The sequence below is a fragment of the Narcine bancroftii genome, chromosome 6, assembly GCF_036971445.1.
Source record: "Narcine bancroftii isolate sNarBan1 chromosome 6, sNarBan1.hap1, whole genome shotgun sequence".
Classification (NCBI taxonomy): domain Eukaryota; kingdom Metazoa; phylum Chordata; class Chondrichthyes; order Torpediniformes; family Narcinidae; genus Narcine; species Narcine bancroftii.
In genome coordinates, this window is record NC_091474.1 from 126,559,930 (window position 1) to 126,586,922 (window position 26,993).

A 26,993-nucleotide genomic window follows, 5' to 3' on the forward strand; every position below is an offset into this window, starting at 1 on the left:
ACTAAAATGTTGTCTGGATTGCAGTATCTAGAATACAAAGAAAAATTGAGTAGACTGGGTCTTTATTCATTGGAGCGTAGAAGGTTGAGGGGGGATTGATAGAGGTATTTAAAATTATGAGGCGGATAGGGTAGATGTGAATAGGCTCTTCCCCTTGAGGGTAGGTGAGATTGGAATGAGGGGTCATAAGTTAAAGGTTAGGGGGCAAAAATTTAGAAGTGATGAGAGGAAACTTCTTCACTCAGAGAGTAGTGGCTGAGTGGAATGACCTTCCAGCAGGGTCAATTTTGTAATTTAAGAGAAGGTTGGATGAGTGCATGGATGTGAGGAGATTGGGTGGGGGGGGGGGGTTATGGATGGGGAGCAGATAGGTGGAACTAGTAGAATTCTCTTAAATCGGTGCGGACTAGAGGGGCTGAGATGGCCTGTTTCCGTACTTTAATTGTTCTATTTACAATTACATTTGCTAAATTGGTGGTCGTTAAATTTCCATGGCCTTTTTAGATAAATTGAGATATCTCTTGATAAATCATCAATTTCTTTTGGTCTGTGTGGTTAGAATGAGAGCTAAACTGCTTTGGATGAGATATACTTAGTCCGTTAAGGAAGGGTTATTTTGTGCAATGAAGTAACACCCCATGTTCCCTACCTTGCATGAATAAAAGTTGACTGTTTGGCAGTTACCAGTTGCAAATGAGAAGTTAATTTTACTCCCTTGATAACTGTTATCTGTTAATTCAGAGGTGTTTGCAACATCCCATTGTGTGATGCAAAAGGTCCGATACTTGGCCGTCTGTTAGTCAAACCTTTATCTGATTCTTGTCACCAAATGATGTCTGCACACTGCCATGTAGACAATCCAAGTTTGCGTCTTGTCCTGGAAAATTAGAAAAAGACTTGGAGAGTGTCCCTTATGTGTCACCTCCACACGAGCCAAGTTTTCAGAAACCCAGAGTTGAATGGCAAATCCTCGAGTTGAGAATTTTACTGCATTTTCTTACAGCATTTATATTAAGTAATCCATGTTTTTAATCACTTTGCAAGTTCATTAATTGCTCACCTATTTAGAGAGAAAAATTGTGCAAGTTCATAACTTCTAGATGGATAGAGATTGTGCTCCTAATTTTGTTGCTGAAAAATAGGCCTTTTAAAATCTGGGTTATCAGAACTTAGAAGCTGGATTCTTTCAGCTGAAAAAAATAATATCACATTACATACTTGTTTTGAGTTCTTGTATATCCCAGTTTTGGGCCATACATACAAGAACTCAAAACAAGTATGTAATGTGGGCTCCTATTGAAGGTTGTGTTGGCATTGGAGAGGGTCATTCCTGGAATGAAAGGGTTATCATATGAGGAGTGTTTGATGGCTATGGGCCTGCACTCATTGGGGTTTAGAAGAATGAGGAAGGATCTCATTGAAACCTAGACAGAGTGGTTATGGAGTCAAGGGCAAGAGGGCACAGCTTCAGACATTCCTTTGGAACAAAGATGAGGAAGAATTTCTTCACGCAGAGGAGGGTGAATCCATGGGATTCGCTGCCGCTGATTGCTGTGGAGGCCAGGTCATTTGGGATATTTAAGATGGAGGTCAAAAAGGAAGGAGATCAAGGGTTACAATGAGATGGCAGGGAAATGGGTTTGACATCAGCTAAGATAGAATGACAGGGCAATCTTAATGAACCAAATGGCCTAATTCTGCTTCTCTGTCGGATGGTCTATCGCAGATTTTTGCATCAGTGTATTTTCCAATCTGTGTCTCTGTGGTGTTCAGCTGACATTCCCTTGGTGATTTGCAGCTTTCTTTGGGGCTACCCTGAACAGTTTCATCCATGTACTGATGTACTCCTATTATGGGCTGTCTGCGATCCCAGCCATGCGACCTTATCTCTGGTGGAAGAAGTACATCACGCAAGGGCAATTGGTAAGTGAAACATCATTTAGACTGGGTAAGGGAAATGCCAACACTGCAGATACTGGAAACCTGAGCAAACACGGAGGAGCTGGAGGGACTCAGTGGGTCAGGCAGCATCCATGGGTAGAAATGGTTCAGGGTGGCATCCTTTGTCAAGGGAATGTCCCAACCAAAAGTGATGATCGATCATTTCCACCCAAGGATGCTCCACTTTCTCATTTGAATCAAGTATCTGTTTAACTGTGAGCAAAAAATCTGATCTCCAGCAATGCTGTGTGTGTGTGTGTGTGTGTGTGTGCGCGCACATGCTTGTGCGTGTGAGTGTGTGTATGTATTTGTGTGTTGATGTATGCATTGTGTGTTCATGTATTTATGAACATCACTCTAGAACAGAGTGGCAGAAGTTCTTATTTGGTTCTAAAGAAATATATTTAACTATCACTTTCTACCCCATCTCTAATGACTGGCTTTCCTACATTGCCACACACTACACTTTACAGTCAGTGACGAATAAGATTTTGTCTGATCTTTATAGTGTCCAGATGGTTATTAATTTGTCCTTGTCAGCTCACTGGCTTGTGAAGAGAGGGAAGTGAGAAAAATTGAATGGAAAGTCCCGACAGTGCAAAATCCTGAGGCAGACGTTAGCAAGGAAAACCAGTCAGATACAGTAAGGTGAATGGAGGAAGAGGCTACGGAAGATGTTCAGACAGGAGGAACACTTATTCCCAGGATTGTGAAGCTGCACATATCGTATAACAGAGAAAAAATTATTATAAAGAAGGGGCTTTGGGGAGATGACAGGGTAGGCATTGAGATGTTTCCGCTGGAGGGAGAATCTCAAATGAGGAGACAAACCTAACAGATTGAGGAGCAGTCATTTAAAACTGAGGTAGTGGGAACAACCTCCGCAGATGGTGGTGCATCTCTGGAGTTCTCTACCCTGGAGGGTTTTGGAGGAGGACCATTGGGGAGGATGTAAAGAGCCACAGGAAAAAGAGAAAAGGAAATCACTAGAGCTGAGTAAAGAAGGCAGTGGCTTGGAGATCGTGTGAGAGACTAATCAGATACAATCACAGAGTCTGCAGACATTCTTGCTTCACTCCAATCAGAGAAGCAATAATCACAGCAATGACAGTAAAACTGTGAAGGCGACTGCAACGGGGATAGAAAAGATTGGAAATGGGAAGCTGATTGCCTACTTAACAACAGCATTTATTCTGCTGTGTACACAGAATCAAAAGTTGCTTCCTTCGCGCTCCATTTCCTGAACCTGGTCTTTGTACCAGGACAAGTCATTAAGCTCTAAAATGCAGAAAGAGGACTTCACCCCAACTTATCCATGGTGATCATTCAGCTCACATCTCCCTGAACCTTTCCTATCCATGTCCCTGACTAAATGTCTTCTACACAGTGTCATTTTTCCCATCTCTTCCACTTCCTTGGGGCAAACACCATCCTCCTGTGTGAAGAAAGTGCCCCTCAGGTTCCCTTTAAATCTCTCTCCTCTCACCTTAAACCTACGCCCTAGTTTCAGATCCCCCCTAATATGAGTAAAAGACCATGACAATTTTTATCTTTGACCCTGATGATTTTATTATCTCTAAAAGTCCCCTCTCCCTCAGTCTCCTCCACTTCAGGGAGAAAAGTTTCAGCCTATCCTCACTCCTTATAACTCAAGGTTGCCAGTCCCAGTAATGTTCTCCCTCTCCAGCTCAATAAAAACTTTCCCAGAACTGGCTGACCTGAATTCTGCATAATACTCCAAGAACACCCTCATTAACACAGTTGCAACATGACATTCCTGCTCCTGTACTCAGTGCCTTAACCATGCATTCTTCATAACCCTGTCAACCTGCATTGTCCCTTTAATTAAACTATTCACTTACACCTCCAAGTATTTCTGCTCTATAACACTCTCCAGTGCCCTACCATTCACCAGTTAAGTCCTGCCCTGTTTTAACCTAGCAAAATGACCTCACCTCACACTATAAATTTCCTCTCCCTTTTCTTGGCTAACTTTCCCAGTTTATTTAGATCCTCTGTTAATCATAAATAACACTGTATAACAAAGATTTTGCTTCCTGTGTGTGTTTTGTAGATTTTGAGCTGCTGATCACAAAAATCACATTAAAAATATCCTATCACTGTTTTTTAGATCTAAACTATTTTGCAATTTTCTGTCTACTAGTATATTGTCCACAAAGCAAGCTGTTTTGGTCAGTCCAAGCATGCCTCGGTATGCACTCAGTGCGGATGCTATGCAAATGTGGTGAAGACTGGGCACGCTTAGTCAGGATAGATGCAGACAGGCTATAAAAGCAGCTCACAATATACAGATGCTTTGCATCACATTGATTATAGATTGAACGCATGTTGATGCACAGGTTCTTCAGGCAATACAATAGCACAGTGAGTGTAAGCACTTAATTACAGCATTTGTCTTCAGGAAGATTCAATATAGCAGAAATGTCTCATCATTGTTGGAACAGCTACGATACATTCTGTTCCATATGTGGCAAGTGTATGTTTAATTATTTATTAATTATTCAGTAAAAGTTAATACATGATTTTTGATATCTGAGAATATCTTTGTGTTCATCTTGAAGTTGTCTATCATAATCCCCAGACGGCAAACCTTTTGAAAAAAAATTGTTGTCCAGTGTAACCTATCCACTACACTAACTCACTAAACGTGCTAGCTGTATTGCCATCCTAGTTATTAATATAGGCGACAGACCACAGTTGACCTAGCACCAATACTTGTGGTACACAATTTCCTCCAATTTCAGTAACCACCCACCATGACCAACCTCTGTGTTCTATCATCAAGTCAGTTCTGTGTCCAACCTCCCTAATATTGACTGGCACTTCCTGACTGCAAGAGGGATAGAGGAGGCTGAATTTGTCAGGTGTGTTCAAGAAGGATTCTTGACACAGTATATGGACCAGCCAGCGAGAGGAGAGGCCAGACTGGATCTGGTTCTGGGTAATGTATCAGTTAGCATAAACTATGGACAAGGATAAAAGCAGACAAAATGGGAAAATGTTTAATTGGGGAAAGGATCATTGCAATGGGATGAGGCAAGAACTAGCGAGAGTAAACTGGAAATAAATGTTCAAGGGTGAAAGCACAGAACTAACGTGGAGGAAGTTTAGGGACCACGTGTGCTGATTTCGGGTAGGTTTGACCCTCTGGGACAGGGAAAAAATGGTAGGAAATGGGAACCGTGGTTGACAAAACAGGTGAGGCAGCTTGTTAAGAGGAAGAAGGAGCATACATTAGATTTAGGAAGCAGAAGACAGGAAGAGCTCATGAGAATTATATTGTTCCTGGAAGGAACAAGAAAAGTCTTAGGAAAGCTCTAAGGGACATGAGAAGCCTTGGCATGTAGGATTAAGGAGAACCCCAAGGTGTTCTATATGTATGTGAAGAACAGAAGTGTGGTGAGATGAAGGTGGGGCCACTAAAGGATAAAGGAGGCAACATGTGCTAGAGAAAAGGACCTTGAACAGGGTGAGGTCGGAATAGAACTGGCTCGTGTGCTGAATGATGCTGAGATTAAAGTAGAGGAAGTGTTGAATCTTCTTAAAAACATTAAGATTGATAAGTCCCTGGGGCCGGATGCAATATACCCCAGGTTGCTGTGGGAAGGGAGGGAAGAGATAGCTGGGGGATTGGCTATGATCTTTGAGTCCTCCTTGACCACAGGGGAGGTGCCAGAGGATTGGAGAATGGCAAACATGGTCCCCTCATTTTAAAAGGTAATAGGGAGAATCTCAGGAACTTTCGACTGGAGAGATTTACTTCAGTGGTGGGTAAACTAAGGGAGAGGATTGTTAAGGGATAGGATCTATGAGCATTTGGAGAAGTCCAGTCTACTCAAGATAGTCAGCATGGCTTTGTGAAGAGAAGTTCGTGCCTCGCGAGCTAATTAAGTTTTTAAGGGGGGTAACAAAATAAATTGATAAAGGTAGAGTGGTAGATATGGTCTACATGGATTTTAGTAAGGCATTTGACATGGTCCCCTATGTGAGACTTGTTCAGAAAGTCATGAGGCATGGGACCTTGGCTGTGTGGATTAAAAATTGGCTTGCAGGTAAAAAGCAGAAGTTTGTAGTGGATGGAAAGTATTCTGCCTGGAGTTCATTGACTAGTGGAGTTCTACAAAGATCTGTTCTGGGACCCCTGCTCTTTGTGATTTTTATGAATGACCAAGATGAAGAAACGGGTCATTAAATTTGCAGATGATATGAAGGTTGGAGGAGTTGTGGATGGAGCTGAAAGTTGTTGTGGATTCCAAAAGGATATAGACAGGATACAGAGTTTGGCGGAAAAGTGGCGGATGGAGTTCAATCTAGATAAGTGTGAAAGTGTAAGGCTGAAAGGGGAGAGGTATAAGGGGAACATTTGGGGAAAGTTTTTCATTCAGAAAGTAGTAGGAGTGTGGAATGAGCTGCTATCTGATGTAGTGAATGCAGATTCAATCTGGAGTTTTAAAAATAAATTAAATAAATACATGGATAGGAGAGGTCTGGAGGGTTATGGAATGAGAGCAGGTCAGCGGGACTAGCTAGTTTTATTGGTCGGCACAGACCAGTAAGGTCAAGTGGCCTGTTTTTCTGTGCTGTAACATAAAATGGTGATGCATTTTGGAAGGTCAAATCAGAAGGCTGAGTACAGGGTGAATAGTTGGATACTTAATGTGGAAGAACAGAGGAACCTTAGGGTCCAAATCCATACATCTCTCAAGGTTGATGCACAGGTTGTTAGGATAGTTAAGACCTATGGGATGTTGGGCTTCCCTATTGGAGGAGATGAGTTCAAGAGTCAAGAATCATGTTGCTACTCTACAAATCCCTGGTGAGACCACACTTAGGGCATTGTGTTCATTTCTGATCATCTCATTATAGGAGAATTTAATAGGGGTTCTCAGCCTGCAGAAAGTCGCTATGGATTGCTGGCACCATCTTGGATACCATCTGAATTGCCACTTATGCTCTATCATTAAGTGGTAATTCTGCCTCGCCCGCAGGAAAAAGAATCTCAGGGTTGTATGTGATGTCATGTATGTACTCTGGCAATAAATTTGAAATTTGAATCTGAAATCCATAGGAAGGATGTGGAAGCAATGGAGAGGGTGTAAAGGAGATTTACCAGGATATTTCTTGGATTGGAAATTAAGACTTTTGAGGCACGTTTGGCAGAGCTGGGACTTTTCTCTTTGGAGTGAAGAAAGATGAGAGGCGACTTAATAGAGGTTTATAAGATTCTGAGTGCCGTAGATAAGGTGGACGGCCAGCACCTTTTTCCCAGGGCAGGAATAGCAAACATCTCTACAAAATAAAGGAAGGAAAGTTTAGGGGAGACGTCAGGGGTAAGTTTTTTTTACACAGAGTTATGACTACCTGGAATGCCTTGCCAAGGATGGTGGTGGAGGGTGAAACATTGGGGGCATTTAAGAGACTCTTAGACAGGCACATGGATTAAAGAAAACCGGAGGGTTACAAAGTAGGAAGGTGTTACACTATCAATTAGACCCAACAGACCAGGTCAAGATTAATAGGCTTTAATCGCTATAAACTTACAGTCATATCTTACATGCTATTGGCCCAATTCCGAGGGAGGGGATTGGGCGATACCGCCTTTATTAGGAATCCTGGGGGGAGGAGTTACAGTATCAGGGATGGGGCAACCAGAACATTGACTGGAACACAGTGTTCCACCACAGAACGGTTTAGTCCTTTTATTTTGGTAGAAATGTATAGGTCAACCCAACATCGAGGTCTAAAGGGCCTGCACTGTGCTGTAATGTTCTATGTTCTGTGACTTCCATTCTGAAGATTTGCTGCTACCACAGAACCATGCAGCCAGACAGGACTCTCCTAATTCTTGAGGCCAGTGCTTTTTTCTCTCTCGTGTATATTTTTGTCGTGCAGTCTTCTCTAATTACTGACAGGGGAATTTTGCAAGTGTAGTTTTAATTTCTTCCCAATTTAATTTTTACTGGAGATTTAAATACGAATCTTTAATTGTTGATGGAACTTAATTTCCATCTCATTCTTGGTTCAAGGTTCCTCTTTTACACTGGTAACTGGCAACTAGATTGGAAAGTCTCCCATTATTTCTCTGTTGATTTTTCAGCACTCTTCTGTGATCCTAAATTTTAACCACAGGTGTTTCTGTGAGGATGCTTCAATTCAGTTTGGAGTCATCGAGTCAAACAGCATAGAACCCAGCATTTTATCTCACCATGCCAACCATCGATAATAATTCCATTCACCAGCCCTTGGCCTGTGGTCTACTAGCCTTCCCCATTCAGGTGCTTGTCCAGATGCCCCGAAGATGATGTGAGAGGACCTTCTCCGTCTTCCACACACACAGATTTCAACTGCCCTTGGGCTGAAAATTTTCCTCCAAACCTTCTGCTTTTCACCTTAATCCTCTGCCCATCAGTCTTCTCAGCTCTGCCACAAAGGGACCGCGTGTCCCTCTCTGTGATTCTCACAGTATGTACCCCTCTATAAGCCTTCTCTACTCAGAGAGAAACAAAGTCAGCTTATCCTCAAATTGGATTTGAAGGCCTTGTTTTTCCTTTGCCTGCTTCCCGATTGGGTGCAGAAGGGCCGGGTAACATGCTCCTTGACAGCATAACCACCTGTAAAATCTCCCAGTGGACCTCCTGTTAATTGTGTTATAGGCTGCAAAATCTTGCCCGGTACAATTTGAAGGGACTTTCAGAGCAATATATTGTGTATGATGAAGACGGAACGAAAAAAGGGGCAACATGACTGGCTTTCATACTGGCTGATGGATTAAATAAAATGTGGGACTGATGTGTTCCAGTGTGAAGTTTGGCTGCAATTGGTGTAAAAGTTCAGGAGAGCATTGAGCAACGAAAATCAATGGTGCCAGTGTGAGAGACAGAAGGTGTGTGAAAGAGAGTTCAAGACAAAGGGAGAGAGATGAAGGAGGGGAAAGAGAGAAGGAGGCAGAGGGCAAGGAGGGAGTCATAATAAAATAAATGGAGGGATGTTTCAATGGCTGAAATCAGCTTCTGTCATACTATCAATAAATTAAAATAAATAAAAAGTTATCCAGAGCCGGTGGTGACAGTGGAACTATCATAGGTCGTCAGCTGGCTCACTCTCTGAGGCACAAACTGTTAGACAAATGTCACGCAGATTGGCCAAGGAAAGCCCTGGTCAAGTTCTCGCCATTTCTCGTCCCTTCATCTTCTGTCTTTTGTTTTCCACTGCCGAAGACAAGTGGAGAAAACGGTTACACACCTCCTGTAGCCCGAGTGATTTGAGCTTCCCAAGTTTCAATTCAAGATATTTTCAGACATCCTTTGAAGGTGTCATGGTCACGTTGCTTTTGACCTACTTTGACCTTGACTGCTGAGAGGTGGAGACTGGAGCTGCACAACTCCCATTTAATGCTCCTGCTGTCTGGTCCCCATGTAGCTTTGGAAAGGGCAGTGACATTTCTGCAGTGATCTCCATTAGAGGATGTGCAGGTGGTCCCATTCCTCGGTCTTCGATGCCAAAGAGTTGGTGTGAGCCACACATTGGGTGCAGATTTTTGCTGGAGGTCAGAGTTCATGATTGTTGATGCAGAATTTACACACTGATCCTTTCCTGCACTTGTCTCCCTGGAATCTACTGCAGTGAGGAAATATTTCCCACCATGTGCAACATCGTGAGACATACTGGAGGTGGGGGATGTCCAGAGGCTGGTCAGTGGAACACTTCTACTTGCTTAGCAAAAATGTTGACTTCTTAATCCATTCTTCTGTAAATAGTTGTACTAGTTTCGATCAATTGCCTTGGCTTGTACAGCACTTTGGTCAATGCAAGTTGAAAAAAAATGCTATATAAATAAAAAACTTGAGTCCCATGCTTTATGATGCCCTGCACATCTTCCCTTGCATGCATTACACAAGCACAGTGTTAGTTAATGGTTAATGTCCTCATGATTTCGGACTTGGCATATGGAGTCTGATGACGAGCACATGAGAGGCAAACATAATGGATTTAGGTGACAACAGCCTTTGGTGACTGCTGCTGACAGCAGAAGAGTCAACCTCCGAATGTCTACAGGATGGTGGAGGTCAAATGATTACACAGAAGGCTCATGCCATTGGGGAGTTTCTGTGCCCAGCCAAAGCTAAGCAGTGGTTGGCACAGGACCTCATAGTTAACAGAATTAAAGCCTTTCATGAGATCTCTGAATGCCACAAACGATTTTTGGGGTTGATCTAAACTTTCGCCTTGGATTTACCCAGCCAGATAACTCATCTTTTCTCACTGTCCTGAGGTTTTCCCATAGGATTTCTCCAGAAACGGGGAAGGAATCTGACCTGGAGAGTTCGAGCTAAGAGTGGGGAGGTCCCCCACACTCAATCCTGTTCCCCTTCATGAAGTTGTTGTCTATGGTAGCATTCCTCAACTAAGCGGAAGTTCCAGACATTAACCATGGAGTCTGCAGATCAAAGTCTTTCAGCTTTGAAGACTTCTACATTGTTCGAGCTATCAAGATGAAAAATCTCATCTGGGTCCTCTAAGCAAGAATCGTTGTAAGCCTAACTCAGCTTAATTTGGAAGCTCAAAAAATAGATAAGTTTGCCATTTGGTGTGTGGAAATGTAAGAAGGAATTGCCAATAGTGTTAACAAACAGTCCTTCCTCACTGATCACTGTCTGCCGGAAATGTCTGGGAAAGCTATTTACACATGTAAATGACCTGGCAAAGATATGGTAGCATAGTTTACAGTTTTGAGAAAAATTCCAGTCTAATTTTCAACATTGAATATCAGACTAACCACTTGACAACACACAACATCTATTGTCGAATTCACCATCATCTCTGTAAGCGTGACAAACCTAGCCAAGTTCATCATGGGTAACAATCTCCTGCCTATCAAAAGCATTTAAGTTGAGACACTGCCTCAAGAAGACGTGATAAAGAACCCCCATCACCCTGGTCACAGTACCTTTGGGTAGAAGGTACAGGAGCCAGATGATCAGCTCCTCTAGGCTTAAGAACAGCTATCCTTCTGACCCGAAACCCTAACCAAAAACTACTCCAGGACCTAGATATGAAGCCTCCCTTTTTTTTTCCTTGCACTGTGCAACTGTGAGCATTTATTTATCCATCCTTTTTTTTAGCTTTTTTTTCCATTTTGACATATTATGGTAATGTAATTTTCACCATTGTACTTGCTGTACCTGTGTGGCTCCAGTAAGTAGGAATTTAGGTGTATATGACAATAATTGATATTGAACACTGAAAAAAAAGTTACTTGCAGTACACAAATGTGCTGGAGAAACTCAGCAGGTCATGCAGCATCCATAGGATGTAAAGGGCCATCAATGTCATGGACACAGCAGCTGCGTGACCTGCTGAGTTTCTCCAGCACTTTATTTATTGCACTCGACCCAGCATCTGCAGGCTTTCTAGTTTAGCGCAGCTAAATTTTCTTCTCTGGTTTTGTGATAAAAATTTGGTGCTCTGCATCATATTTGTCTTTGCTTACGCGTATTTCTCGTATGTTTACAGCTGCAGTTCGTTCTGACGATAATTCAGACTAGTTTCGGTGTTATCTGGCCCTGTGGATTTCCAAGTGGCTGGCTATATTTCCAGATTGGTTACATGATCTCTCTGATTATCCTCTTCACAAACTTCTACATTCAGGCAAGTGATCGTGCTGTTTAAATAATCCTTATTTCAATGTCTGCATGACATCTTTTAATTCCATTTGAAAATTCCTGTGTTCGGGCATGTAACTTGTGCATTTTCCAATAGAGAAACGCAGCAGCCTATCACCAAGGAGTGGAGCTAATTGGAAGGGGAATTAATCCACACTTTGCATCATTGCTGCATTCTTATTTACACCAGCTGAGAAACAAAGTTACCTTCTCTTATTACCGAATAATTAAATATGGGAAAGGCCTTTAATCTTCGTTGCACCACAGCAACCCATTCCACAGTTTTTGTGTCAAGAATAAATCTCTACGGTCAGATGGATGTCAATTCCTTTTGCTAGTTTTACCACGTGCCAGCCCCAATTTAACAAAATGGTTTAAATTTAATGAACATTTCTGTCCTGACTTCTTTACCTCATTCTAAATATCTTTAGAGCTTGTCATGATAGAATTACAAAGAAAGGTCACACGATCTTTTATATTTCTTGTTGATATAGCAGAGGTCATTTGGCCCAAAGTGTTGCTACCACTCTCAATAGCCCGATCACTCTCATATGCCTACCAACTCCCTCCTGGTTCTACTGATACCCAGCTACGATGCAGGCAAGATTCAGTATTCAATGAATTACTAACCATCCCATCTTGGGGATGTGGGAGGAAACCAGAGCACCTGGTGGAAATCCACCTGGTCAACACAGACAGCACCGGAGGTCAGGATTGAACCTGGATCTCTGGAGTTGCACTACCACAACCATATATTTTCAGCTGTGGGTTCCCTTTCTCAATATTATGGGTACTTGGACTTTAAAGGGAAACGGGTAGCGTCCAAACCTTTTAACTTATCTGATTTATAGATAGGTAGCCTCCCACACTGTTCCAACAAGACCCAATGCCATCTTGAGGACCAGCGCCTCAATTTCTTTCTGGCCACGTTGTGACCTTCAGGACTTGATATTGAATTCTGTCGGTCGGCACAACATCATGGGTCGAATGTCCTCTTCTGATAGCAAGTCAGAACCATTGGTTTGATTTGCTGGGATATCCTTGAATTGCACACAAGCCGGTTACCTGCACTGGGGTAACATTCATGCATTCACTGTCCCAGTTATTCCAGGTGAGACCTTTGGACCATGATTTTAATCTCTAAAGAAAGGGGATAGTTAAAATAATGCGAGCCATCCTAGTTAGGCCTGCTGTGCCCAGCCGTCTTTTGAACAAGTAAGGCAGGGGAGATGTGGGAGGAGGGGTTGCCAGTAGTTTTCAGGCCTCTCCTCCCCCTCATCCCTCTTCCCTCCCCCTCCTCCAAAAAGCACTCCTGTCCCCGCCCTGGTGGAGAGTGTCCCCAATTTTCCCACAGTGGCCTTGTGCACAGAGTTGTCCCTTGCATGGCAAGGCTGGTGGCTTCAGCTTGTCCTCGCTCCCCCCACTCCCCAACCCTATACACCCACTACCTAATGTGTAAAAAAGTTACCCCTTAGGTTCATGTTTAATCTCTCCTCCCCCCCTCACTTTAAATGGCTGGTGCCAAATGGCCCACTTCTACGCTGTATCTCTTGATGGCTCTATCTTTTGGCCCTCACAGAGCCCTCCCCAGCCTGAAGAGTTCTCAGTGGCCACGAGCTTATTGCTTGTGACAGTCCAGCGTATCTGGGGATGGTGGAATTTCCAGGATGGAGAGAGCTGCATGGAGGGGTTTCGTGGTCATCATGGCGGGGAGAAGAGTGGGGTAATGAAGGAGAATGTAGTACCCTAGCAATCTGCGGGTCCCCAATGGTCTCGCACACCAGGGATGTTTCAGAGAAGAGACCAGCAGTGGGGTTTCACTCCAGGCCCCTGGCACCTTAACACACAGTCCAAGCAAGTTCAAGTTTATCATCATCTGAATCTTCATGTACAACCAGACAAAACAGCATCTTTCCAGACTACGGTGCATGCACATCACAATTAATCCAGACCTGTTGGATACATAAAAAGGTGACCATTGACCTCCGGTGTCTAAATGTATCACCATTTAACTTCCAAGGTGTGGCTGTATTAATGAGTTGAAGCCAAAATCCAAAGGGCTGTGAAATGGCAAATGGTTCTTCCCATTTCTGTGATGCCCTCTCATTGTATTGAGAATGCAATCGCACCGTTTAAAATCAAAAGTTTTGTTTTAGAACTAAGGGGCCCTACTGGTTTTATAGGCAATCGTCATCTTTTAAAGTGATTGCACCTTCATAACTGGGACAATTTGGGAGTAATTGGGCATGATGCTTTGAAATGCACTCCTTTATATATATAAAAAAATCACATTTAATGTTGCTTGTGGTGCTACACGCCAAGCCTGATGGTTTGTGGTGGCTCTCAATGTAGCTTCATTGAAATCCCAGTGACAACCCAGGGCATTCGATACCTCAAATGATCTTGCAACTAAGGTATATTTTCTTTGCATGTTTTATATGTTAAAATTGTGTTTTGAAGTAATTAGGATTAAATTTGAAAAGGAAATGGTGAACATATTTAGGAAACATACACAAAATACACAGTACACAATAATCACATATAAAGATATATATGAATAATTTTGAGATGATTTACTCAGTTACAAGATACTGTTCATCAATGATGTTTTTCGCACAGCCACTGCGTTCCAGGAAATTAGTCTCAATTTCCCGGAATGCAGTCTGTGTAAAAAGATCGGAACGGGAATAAGGGACTCATTCCCCATTCCGACATTTTACCTCCTCGACTCCAAACTGAACTGAGAGTGATCCGTGAACAACGGGCCAACGAATAGGACATCCAGACTCCTTAAATACCGCACTTCAGGTGTTCGCGGTGTGATACGGACATTTGGAGTTTTTGGTCATTCCTGTGTGAACAGCCACTCCTGGAAGGGAGGGAGACCCTTCAGAATGGAAGAATCACACAAGTTCTATGTAAAAAAACATAATCCTCATGGCCTGCGGGAAGAAGCTATTTCCCAGCCTGGCAGACTTGAATTTGATGCTCCTGTAGATATTATGGTTTTGCTCCAAATGGAAAACTTTGCAACATATTAGTGTCCTGCAGCGCACTGCTATACCTGCTACTGATGTCCTGATTACGTGCAGATTTCTTTGAAGAGTGGCGATGAAGAGGGGACATTCGTGCGTTTGTACCAGTAAGTCCACAGTGCAGCTGTTTGCAGAAGATCCTGCATTCATTTGTCTGTCTTTTTTTTTGTCAATTGCAGACCTACAAGAAAAGGGGTGCGTTCAAAGGCAAAGACTTAATAAATGGCTCCACAGTAGCTGTGAATGGACACGCAAACGGCCTCACTACACAGACAGAACACCCCTCAGCAAAGAAAACACACTAAGATTCCAGGGCTAGTACTGCGCTTTGTTGAACACACTTAGATTTTTGTGACATTCTAAGGCAATTTCAAGAGTTGCCAATGTGTTAACTGTTATCCAGTCCTGCGCTATATAGCCATAGAGCTGGGGACTTGGAACTGAATATTGTGGTGATTAATAGGGAAAATAAGTTTAGAAAAACTTCCTTGACCCAAAAAAAAACTCTTAGAAAGATAGAGAAATTCATCTCAGCTCTATGTAATTTTAAAAGTGGTAGATTATTTTCTGAACTAGACCTATGGACCTTAGTGTGAGTCAGATGAAATACAGTTAATTTTAGTTCACAACACTCTTGTTGCCTTACTGCTTATTTGTGTGTTAGGAATGGTCTTGTCCTCACTTTAACCTTAAACATTATTTATGCCTTAGCTCGATCTAAAGTTTCAATGCTGCGTAGTTATTAGGTTTCAAGAGTCCCATAGCTCCCTTCGTTTAAATGTACGAGTTGGCTTGTTGGTTTTAATAAAATGGGATTTGACTGTATTGCCATGCAAATAATTGAGTGCTTTTCAGGTGTGTTTAATACAGTCAGTTCCTCCTCGGTGCAGACGACCATCCAACAATCAGAACTGGTTCAGCCTCAACGCCCCTTTTTGTTGAGGCCGCTCAACTTAACTCAGCTAATTAGAGCAGAATTTCTGCCAATGGATCCAAATCACCTCTGTACCTTATGTCCCACAACCTACTCTAGAAACAGTTATTACACCAGAATTCCTTTCCCTACCTGTTATGTCCCTTGTCCTTGCCCAGAACCCCATTCCCTCCCCCACACCCTGCGTCCTACCCTAGAACCCCGTCCCTTGCTCTTATGCCTTATGCTCTATTTCAAAACCCCATTCCCTTCCCCTTATGGCCCATCCTATCCCAGAACCCCTAATCCTCACCCCTTATCCCCATGTCCTTGCCCTGAACCCCACTCCCTCCCCTTTACCCCTACATCCTACTCCTGAACCCCACTCCCTCCCCTTACCCCCACACCCAACCCCTGAACCCCAATCCCTCCCATTTCCCCTACGTCCTACCCCAGAACCCCACTCCCTCCCCTTACCCCCATGTCCTACCCCTGAGCCCCACTCCCTCCCCCTTACCCCCATGTCCTACCCCTGAACCCCTCCCTCACCCTTACCCCCACATCCTACCCCTGAACCCCACTCCCTCCCACTTACCCCCCCCACCCACATCCTACCCTAGGAATCCAGTCCCTTTTCTCAGGAATTTCTGTGATATTTGGTTGATGCTCTGGGGTGGTTTGCACAGTTGGACCTGACGTCTGGCACCTGTTTCCAGGACATCTGAGGTTAAAAACAGGAAATCCTAGACATGCACAGCAGCCCCAAAGGTGATTTGAGAAAGGAAAGAAGCTCTTCTCTTTCTGGTGGATCTGTTTTGTAGCTTCTGCATTTTCTCTTTCCATGTCAGACTTTGAGCAATCCTTTTTTTAAAAGATTTCTTTGTGTTAATCCAGCACTCATGTCTGCTAATAGACGAGCAAGTTCAGTCCACTTTCAGATGCTGGTTGTGGGGCATTGTGAGTTAAAAAGGATATGAACAAGCCTATTTTGTTGTTCTGTGCAGGGTGAGCATGGTGACCAAATGTTCCCTCGGTTATACAGACTCTGATGAACCCATTACTTCCAGAGCCCTCATAACCACTGTGTTGGTACTAATTACTACTGACGTGGGCGTTTTGTGTATATGCCACAACACTTTTAGACTATGAGAGAACTGAGCCCAGGAACTGTGTCCCATATGGAGTGGGGAGGGAGACGGGTTTGAATTACTAGCCAACGCAAGCTCTTCAGCCCGGATGTGGTAAGGAATTGGAGCTCTGTCAGTGCTGGACAGAGTTTCAATGTGCACTGGATTTGGGATGCTATTGTTAGTTTTTAAAATCAGCAACAAAATGCCATTGATGGGTGGTGATTTCCAAACAAGAGGGACAGGTTGGTTGTGGGGGAGTAGCATTATGGAACATGAAAGTATATGCGATGAGCCACTCATTAATTAATGAGCTGGGTTGGTGAATAAATGGACAGTATCTTGGTCACAGACCAGAAGTGAATGATGAAACCCTGTCAAGGAGGTGCAGCTGAGAATGGTGGCCCAGTACACCAAGCATTACCCTCCAGATTGTTCTACATTAAACCTGCAGGAAGATAACATAATCTGTCTAAGAGATATGTAACTGTTTTTTTCCATGAATAATTCATCTAGTTACACAAATGCCTTAAAAATTTTTGCAGGTTCCAAAACCTAGCTTACAGGTTGGCATGGAAAACATGATTGCATGTGGCTTCTAATTTGAATTAAACTGCAGTGAGTTGCCCTGAATTCTCCTTGAAGTTCACATTTGATAGCTATTGATTTAGTTGCTTCAAGATTATATTAATGAATACTGTGAATAGATATCATATTTTCTTACTAATAATGAAGTGTTTCCAGCAATCTAGGAGTGTCTCCTGGTTTCTTCAGCTGGCTGTGTTCTCTGGTAGTATGAGGTGTAAGTCATATTTTTGGCCCAAAGCCTGTGAATATTACAGACACTCTTCAGCCAATCTGAAGCCAGGGTGGCCATCCAGTAATCTCTCAAAAGAAGAGGATTTGCTCATCCCAACTTGGAAGTGTGCCAGGTATCAATCAGTTGAAAACAAGACCAGAAGTTGTGTCTGTCACTTAACACCCAATATAGTACAACAGTTCCGAATCTGCGCAAATTAGTAATTTGCAAATCCGGTTGAAATAATAGCACATTTATGAAGCTGGATCTTTTTCAATGGCTTTGAATTTATAGAAAGGTGTAGTCATTGTTGGTCAAAAGATCATTTAAAAACTGCATTTGAAATTCCCTACACTTGAATCTTTACAAACATTCTGATGTGCTTTAAATGACAATTATTCCTTCTATGGAATTTATAATTTTTAATTTCATTTTTAATTTTAACTTAGAGATACAGCACGATAATAGTCCCTTCCAGCCCACAAGCACGCACCACCCAAGCGCACCCATATGATCAAATAACCTACTAACCCCGTATGCCTTTGGAACGTGAAAATAAACCTGAGCATCCCGGAAGAAACCCACGCAGGTCACGGGGAGAATGTACAAGCTCCTTACATTTTCCAATTCCATAGACAGGGAGCAAACAGTTTGAATGTTCGGAGTTATTGAGGCTACAGCTGTAAGACGCGCAGGGTCTCCAAGTACTTTTAGGGCTTGTAGATGTTTTAACTGCTGCACAGGGGTGTCTAACAAGGGGGTGATTACAGACAAAACATCAAAGAATGGTACCTTTAGACGACCCAAGGTTAGTGGCCATAGTGAAGGCTAGAATTGTCTTCTTTTTTAATCCTTATTGGAGAGCAAAATGCCAGGGTTTTTTGGAACTTTGCATTGTTTTTCCTAATGTATATCAGAAGGAAAGTTAATGCTGGGTGTATGCTGAATTGAAGGTGCCCTACATTGTGAGTTCTAAGTGTTAGTGTTGTCTTAATTAAGTGTGACGCACCATATCTCCTTTTTTCATACAAGTACTGAATTATTCAGTTTGCGCTGCTCTCATTTGTCAAATCAGATGTTTTGTTTGGTAAACTTTGATCATGAGTGTGCTGGTTTAATCTGTGTCTGAGTGACTTGAATATTCATCAGTTGTAATAACCGCAGACTCAAAAATTTACAGAATTAAAATCTTTACTAAACTTCTACAGCTACCCTTGTCTATTTGTAATTCAGCAAACATACAAAACATAAGCATACTTTGGCTTGCTCACACTTCAACTGGTTCCTGTCAATCTGCTTTGAAACTGATGGTGCATTTATTGGTCATTATACGGCAAGGTGAAGTGCTAGTTCAGACACAGACTTAACAGTGCTGTGCTGCAGTTGAGGTCCTTGGGAGATGTTCAGAGACCCCTTGAGCAGTCTCACCTCAGGGAGAGATTGTGGACCTAGAAGCAGAGTAGCCTGTGGGACTTGTTAACAAGGTGGCAGAGAGTGATTCCCACCAAGAGCAAACAGATTATAAGACCTGAAAACAGAATAAGGCCATTTGGCCCATCGAGTCTTCTCCGCCATTCGAATTGTGGTTGATGAATTTTTCCTCTTGATCCCATTCTCCTGCTGAAGGTTGCAGGACAAGTGAAGGACAACAAAAAAGGTACATCCGAAATATACACAATAAAACCAATCAGTTCTTTCCATATGTGTTGGCTGTGAGTGTTGGAAATAAAGCTTGATGTCTCCTGGATTAGAACCTAGAACTGTACAACACAGGAACAGGCTCTTTGGCTCATGACTTCTGCGGTGAACATGATGGCCAGGTTAAACTAAAACTTTGCTGCATGCACCTGACCCCTTTATTCCCTGGTATTTGTGTGTTTATCGAGAAACCTCTTTAACACTTTCATTGTATATGCGTCCACCACTGTCCCTGGAAGCCCAACCCTGGCACCCACTACTCTGTGTGAAATATTTGCCCCACACATCTCACTTAAACTTACCCCATACCCCGCCCCTCAGCATGAACACATTCACTCCAGTATTTGACGTGGGAAATAAAGATTCATAATTTTATAAAATTCTATCTCCTCCAGAAAAAAAATCCCAGTTTCTCCAGCCTCTCCCCATAACTCATACTCTCTTATCCAGGCGACATCCTAGGAAACCTCTTCTGCACCCACATCCTTCCTGTCACTGTGTGACTAGAATTGCACACAATGCACCCAGTGTGGCCTCAGTAAATTTCTGTCTAGCTGCAACATGTCCTCCTTGCTCATAAGGTCCATGCCCCACCCAATGATGCCAAGCAGACCATGTACCTTCTCTACCACTTTGGCTGCTTGCACTGCCTCTTTCAAGGATCTATAGACCTGGTCCCCCAGATCCCCCTGCACATCAAAGCCCTGCCATTAACTGTACTTATTCTCACATTTGTCCGGATTAAATTCCATCTTCTGTTTCTCTGCCCATATATGCCATGGATCTATATCCTAATGTATTTTTCATCGCCCTCTACATTCTAGAGCTCCTCTCATCTTTGTGACATCTGCAAATTCACCCTCCTGTCTCATTTTTTCATTCCAAGTCGTGTGTGAATCACAATCATTTGTATGTTCCCTGTGGAACACCACTGGCCAGTAGCCTCCAGCCCAAACAATGGGGAACTGGGGTGAGAGTGCTGGAGACACGAGCTGAGGTCCTGCCTTCTGTGCTGTGACCTCAATGACCTGGAGATGGTGTCTTGGAAATCAACGGCCAAGGGTCTCAGCAAGGATCTGAGCAGTTTCTGTCACTCTGTGGGACCACAGGAGTCCCAGCACATGGCAGGAGACGGGAAAAACGGGGGGTATTGTTGTGGTCTCACATCTTGACAGTGAGAGCGCAAAAGTTCAGCTTTGTCATCTTGCCCATCCATGACAGGGTTGAAATGTACTTCACATTAATGAGAAGGCTGGTGTGAGCAACTGCTAACATCCCTCTCCTCCACTCTTCAGCTTCATCTACGGAGCCTGAGAACATTCCAGCTGTCATGAGGGGTTGGGCAATGGAAGCAGCCAATTACTTCAGTAACACTTTGAAATGCCTTGTCTGGATCCAGCACTTGTGCTTCTAGATTTGCCTGCATTTTACTCATAGAAATCTACAGCTCAGTATAGACCCTTCGGCCTAACAACCTTCTCTAAGAACTGCCTAGAATTTCTCAATAATCCTCTATTCTGTCCATGCACCTATTTAATGGACTCTTAAAAGATCCTATTGTACCTGCTTCCAGCACCAAATGCTGGCAGTGCATTTCACTCTGGATGAAAAACTTGCCTCTTACAAACGCTAAACCCCCCCCCCCCCCCCCCCCGCTTACTCCCGAGCGCCTTAAAACTATGTCCCCTCATGTTCGCCATTTCAGCCCTGGAAAAAATAAACCTCTGGCCATCCACACAATCAATGCTTCTTATCATCTTGCACACCTCTATCAGGTCACCTCTCATCCTCTGTCGCTCCAAGGACACTCAATCTATCTTCATAAGGCATGCTCTCCAATCCAGGAAGCATCCGTGTAAATCTCCAACACACCCTCTCCATCGCATCCAAATTTTGTTACAATGAAGTGACCAGAACTGAACACATTATTCCAAGTAAGATCTAACCAAGGTCTAACCACACACCATAGGTCTTCAGTTTCACGCCTCTCCCCGAGAACATCAAGTAGCTTAATCAAATCCCATGACCTGAATCTGTGGCTCTGAAGAGATCCCAGTGCCTCACAGCTCCTGTGAGTAGGTTGTGATCCTAGCCTCAGATAGTGTCCGTCTGGAGTTTGCATAGGTGTAACCGGCTGGGGTTCCTCCGGATCCTGTGGCTTCCTCCCATGAACCTAAACCATCCAGCTGGCAGACAGGCTAGCCACCGTGTTGTAGAGGTTGAAGGGAGGTGCAGGGAATATGGAGGGAATATCGTTGGATGAGTGTAGGATCAGTGTGAATCAATGGTGATCAGGAACACAGTGGGCTGTATTACAAGCTCCCGTTTGAGTTAAAATGGGATTATCACTGTAAGGGATAGTATGGACAGAGGGACTGAATGGTCACATTTAACATTTCACACAAGCAAATCACAAGTCACAGCCCAGTGATAATTTGATACATTGGAAGAACTGAGGGAAGGTTTGTCACAGCCTGTTCCAGAATTCGATACATTTGCAAAGACATTGTGATATTGCAAGGGAGAGCCATCCTGATGGCTGGAGAGAAAACAGCTTTTTGAACCAGCTCTTGTGGGCAGCCATTTTTGGTAGAATTCAGACCAAAGCATGCTCTGTGAATGACTGGGTCTTTTCAGTGGATTGACCTGTGCCAGGAGGGTCTTTTGGGAAGCAAAGTGCTTTATTTTTACTGTGACTAACAGGGAAGGTCACTGGAGAAACTGGTGCCAGGGTCTTGGAAGCTTTGTGGAGGCCACCCAGTTCGAGTCTCACCAACAAAAGGACCAGGAGTGTTATGACCACAGCTCATGTGGATGGATATTTCTTCAAAGGTAACGCAAGGAAATTTTGTGACTCTGTAGCAGCCATAACTCCAGTGTTCCCATCAGTTCAACATTAATTTTGGGCATCAAATTTTAAAGACCTACACTTTAACAATTAATCACACACACACACACACACACACACACACATAAGAACACCTGTGCATCATTAAGGATTGTTTAAATTTAAGACTATAGTTTAAGAGTTTGAAATAAAATTAGCGTTTTAAAATTAAACATTGTCTGGTTCATTGTCTATTGCTGCTCATTACACACGGTTCGTAACAGCTGAAACACCTGTTTCTAAGTTTTCTATCTCTGTGAGTCTGTTTCACTATTATGTGGAACCGTCTGGATTAGCCAGTTCTGTGCAAATGAATGGTTGACTAAAAGGTTTTTGGGGGGAGGCTACAAATTTCTGGAGCATTGGGATGAGGGTCCACGTAGAACAGACATCTGTTCAAGATGGACCCATACTGATCAGGTACCAAGTTTTTTTTTTCTGGATTTACCACTATCTTTGGTGAGGGTTTAACTAACCTTAATCTTCTTTCTTTGTCTTGGCTTCGTGGACGAAGATTTATGGAGGGGTATGTCCACGTCTGCTGCAGGCTCGTTGGTGACTGACAAGTCCGATGTGGGACAGGCAGGCATGGTTGCAGCGGTTGCAAGGGAAAATTGGTTGGTTGGGGTTGGGTGTTGGGTTTTTCCTCCTTTGTCTTTTGTCAGTGAGGTGGGCTCTGCGGTTTCTTCAAAGGAGGTTGCTGCCCGCCGAACTGTGAGGCACCAAGATGCACGGTTGGAGGCGAGATCAGCCCACTGGCGGTGGTCAATGTGGCAGGCACCAAGAGATTTCTTTAAACAGTCCTTGTACCTCTTCTTTAGTGCACCTCTGTCTCGGTGGCCAGTGGAGAGCTCGCCATAGAACACGATCTTGGGAAGGCGATGGTCCTCCATTCTGGAGACGTGACCCACCCAGCGCAGTTGGGTCTTCAGCAGCATGGACTCGATGCTGTCGACCTCTGCCATCTCGAGTACTTCGACGTTAGGGATGAAAGCGCTCCAATGGATGTTGAGGATGGAGCGGAGACAACGCTGATGGAAGTATTCTAGGAGCTGTAGGTGATGCCGATAGAGGACCCATGATTCGGAGCCAAACAGGAGCGTGGATATGACAACAGCTCTGTACACACTGATCTTTGTGTGTTTCTTCAGGTGGTTGTTTTTCCAGACTCTTTTGTGTAGTCTTCCAAAGGCGCTATTTGCCTTGGCGAGTCTGTTGTCTATCTTGTTGTCGATCCTTGCATCAGATGAAATGGTGCAGCCGAGGTAGGTAAATTGGTTGACTGTTTTGAGTTCTGTGTGCCCAGTGGAGATGTGGGGGGGCTGGTGGTCATGGTGGGGAGCTGGCTGATGGAAGACCTCAGTTTTCTTCAGGCTGACTTCCAGGCCAAACATTTTGGCAGTTTCTGCAAAACAGGATGTCATGCGCTGGAGAGCTGGCTCTGAATGGGCAACTAAAGCAGCATCGTCTGCAAAGAGTAGTTCACGGACAAGTTGCTCTTGTGTCTTGATGTAAACAGCGTCTTCATTGTTGAGGTCTTTCATGGCTTGTTTCAGCATCATGCTGAAGAAGATAGTAAAGATGGTTGGTGCGAAGACGCAGCCTTGCTTCACGCCGTTGTCAATGGAGAAGGGTTCGGAGAGCTCATTGCTGTATCTGACCCGACCTTGTTGGTTTTCGTGCAGTTGGATAACCATGTTGAGGAACTTGGGGGGGCATCCGATGCGCTCTAGTATTTGCCAAAGCCCTTTCCTGCTCACGGTGTCAAAGGCTTTGGTGAGCTCAACAAAGGTGATGTAGAGTCCTTTGTTTTGTCCTCTGCACTTTTCTTGGAGCTGTCTGAGGGCAAAGGCCATGTCAGTAGTTTCTCTGTTTGCGCAAAAGCCACACTGTGATTCTGGGAGGACATTTTCGGCGACACTAGGTATTAGTCTATTAAGGAGAATCCTAGCGAAGATTTTGCCTGCAATGGAGAGCAGCGTGATTCCCCTGTAGCTTGAGCCTTAATAATGTGACGACAAACCTTCTCCACGAGAGGGGCCATTGGGAATTGTCTTTGGCTTTGGCTGCTGAAAGAATTGGAATTATCACTGGATGAAGGGCTCAGGCCCAAAATGTTCCTTCCTATGAATCCGGGTGGCCAAACTGTGGCTTGAGAGTCGCACGCGGGTCTTAGACATATAATGTGCAGCTTGCAGATATACGTTGGCTGAGACTGGAATCATATGAGCCGGTGCTCACAAATGGTAGTTTTAGTGGGCATGGCTTGCGGTTGTGTGATTGCAGCTATCAAACATCTGAAGTTTATCGTATGTGGCTCTTAAATTAAGCACGTTTGGCCACCCCTGCTATAGACATGAGCTGCTGACTTTCTCCAGCACTTTTGGGTGTTGCACTGCAATCCCAGCGCCAGCAGACTTTCCTGTTTAAAATCATCCCTCAGCTCGCGTTGTGGGTGGTGTTGGCGGCCTCCACTGTCTAAACCTGCAACTGCAGGCCTTCCCAAAATGCACATTTGGTGTAGAATTTATTTACAAGTGTGGAAAATAGAACATGATCATAACCCCAAACATTTTCCTCCCAGTTAAAGCAAGGTCATTTTAAACTGTAGTGAGCAGACAAAAGAGAATGAGAAATATCTCCAAGGATGGGATTTTAGGGTTGGAGTGTCACAAGAGACTCTGCAGGTGGTGGAATCTGGGCCAGGGAGACGAACTGCTGAAGGAACTCAGCAGGTCAAGCAGCATCCATGGAGGGAAATGGACTGTCAGTGTTTCAGGTCATATCCTTGCTTCAGGAATGGAGGGGTGTTGGAAGAGGACAGAAATGGAGACAACTGAATTGGTCTTACTTGGGGACATTGCACATGAACAGGCCACTAAGCCTGCAGGTTTCCCTGAAACTGCTGCTTGCATTCTGAATGTCTCCCTCCATTCCCACATATTCGCATGTCTATCGAGAAGCCTCTTAAACACTGCCATTGTTTGCTTCCACCACTGTTCCTGTGTTAAAAAATCTACCCCGCACAATTCCCACTCTCCCCCCCCCCCACCCCCATTTTCAATACATGCCCTCTAGTTGACACTGTCCGTGACCTATAACTGCCCGGGTAGACTACCAGAATCTTTTTCCTAGGATAACAATAGACCCTTTTATGTACAATGGGGTTAACCAGTCAATTTGCATGGTTAGTCCCCCAGTTATGTGGCAATTTGAAAGGGTCCAACCAGGTCAATCCAATTAGAACTCAACCAGGTCCCTGACCTACCTTAGAGGTGGCCAGAGAATCCAATAAAACATAGCCAGGTCTCCTCCTCGGCTGATTTGAAAAGGAAAATGGCCGGTTACTCCGGTGAGGTCAGCGCTTGCGTGCGTGTGTCACCGCAGCAGCACGTTGGCATAAAGTTCAAATGCAGAGGGGAAGTCTGCAGTGCAGGTTAGTGAAGGAAGTGTTTAGAACGTGATAGCAACATGTTTCCAGTGCATTTTTAGGTAGTGAATTTCTGATCTGGGGTGTTAGCCTGTCTGCACCACCCCACCCCTGATAGCCAACTTGGATAACCCACCAACTGTTGATAGCCCACATGCCAGCAAGGCATGCACCCCGATGGAAGGTCCCATTGAGGTATCCACCCCCAACGCAACCATGGGCCCCCTCCGAGCCAAGTGCTCAGGCTGGTGGAGGTGAGATGTATATAGTAGAGGACCACAGCATCCAGGCACACGACAGCATGAGGATCCCGGAGCAGGTACCTTCGTGGGCACCCACGAGCACCCAGTGCTATACCAGCACACCAACGATAGAGGGGAAACTTGAGGATAGTAAGCCTGAACAGTGCGTGCAGGAGCCACATTCAATGCTAGTGTCCTTCATGTATTATATTCGGTAATGTTTGTCCACTTTTAATTCGGCCCTGATGCGTGCTCTGTAACTTCTGTTTCATTGCCCTCCAGGCTCGGAGAGGAGTGGGAAGAGGAGGAGACCCACCTGGGAACAGGGCAGCTTCATGAGGGAGATGGGGGGCAAGGAGGAGGAGTGGACGGGCACAAGAGAAGACTGGAACAGTACGGGTTCCTGCAGGGTGATCAGCAAGGTGCAGTGAGGAGCAACTTGCATGGCGTAGCAAGGATCCTGACCACCCTTACAGGAGCAGGCATCCATGATGCGGGAGATGGTACTCCTTATGAACTACTCCATTGCACTTCAGACCCTCTCACCTCAATTTACCCTTCACTTGGCCTCCAACATCACCCTCCCAGCACACCTCCACACTCCACCCGATGCACCCCCAACTGAAACACCCCCTTACCTGCATGCCAACCCACAGCAGAAGTACCATCCCGCTGCTGTGGAGAATAACCAAGGGGAGGTATTTCTGTCCCATCCTTTATGCAGTGCTGTAATGGTCAGTAAATGAGGGGTTTGCATTTCATTATGCCATATTTTGGCACATTATGGCCAGGTGAAATTTTTACATTGGAAGACATTCATGCAGGGGTATCAGATAAACCAACGACTTACATTGCTGCACACTACATGATAGATGGCATGTTGTTACAAGCCCAAACAACCCCAAAACCCAGCAGCAATAGACATTCATCAAGACAAGTAGTTACTTAAACAAAAGTTGTTTTTAATTATCTTTAAACATGAAAACAGAATCAAACTTTAACTTATCTCTATTAACTTAACTACCCAACTTAACCCCCTTCTAATTCTAAGCACATGTGTATGTAACGTGTGTAAATTTAAGAAAAGTTATTCGGTTCACAGTTCAATCTCACTTCTCATTCCTCCAAGTTCACTGGTTGCAGGCAATTCTTATACTGTGAACAGAATTTAACATGAATAAAGTTCACTAGGCTTTGGTGCTCAAAAGGTAAATATTTACCGCTCAGGAAGGTTTTTG

At 44.0% G+C, this 26,993-nt stretch overlaps 1 protein-coding gene and 1 long non-coding RNA gene across 15 annotated transcripts in view; one reads left to right on the forward strand and one right to left on the reverse strand.

Moving 5' to 3' along the window:
• elovl5 (ELOVL fatty acid elongase 5) overlaps positions 1-18,701 on the forward strand; it is a 134,782-nt gene extending 116,081 nt beyond the window's left edge. For all 14 annotated transcript variants that reach the window (XM_069886003.1, XM_069886004.1, XM_069886010.1 and 11 more), the window contains 3 exons: positions 1,799-1,923; positions 11,476-11,610; positions 14,839-18,701. In XM_069886003.1, the coding sequence (XP_069742104.1) occupies positions 1,799-1,923; positions 11,476-11,610; positions 14,839-14,964 (386 nt within the window). In that variant the 3' untranslated portion in view covers positions 14,965-18,701. The remainder of the gene's footprint in view (positions 1-1,798; positions 1,924-11,475; positions 11,611-14,838) is intronic.
• On the reverse strand, positions 656-20,014 carry LOC138736453 (uncharacterized). The gene is made up of 3 exons (XR_011340283.1): positions 19,927-20,014; positions 14,689-14,840; positions 656-877 (listed from the first exon to the last, which is right to left on the reverse strand). It is a non-coding gene; the product is annotated as an uncharacterized lncRNA (long non-coding RNA).
• Between the last annotated feature and the right edge of the window lie 6,979 nt (positions 20,015-26,993).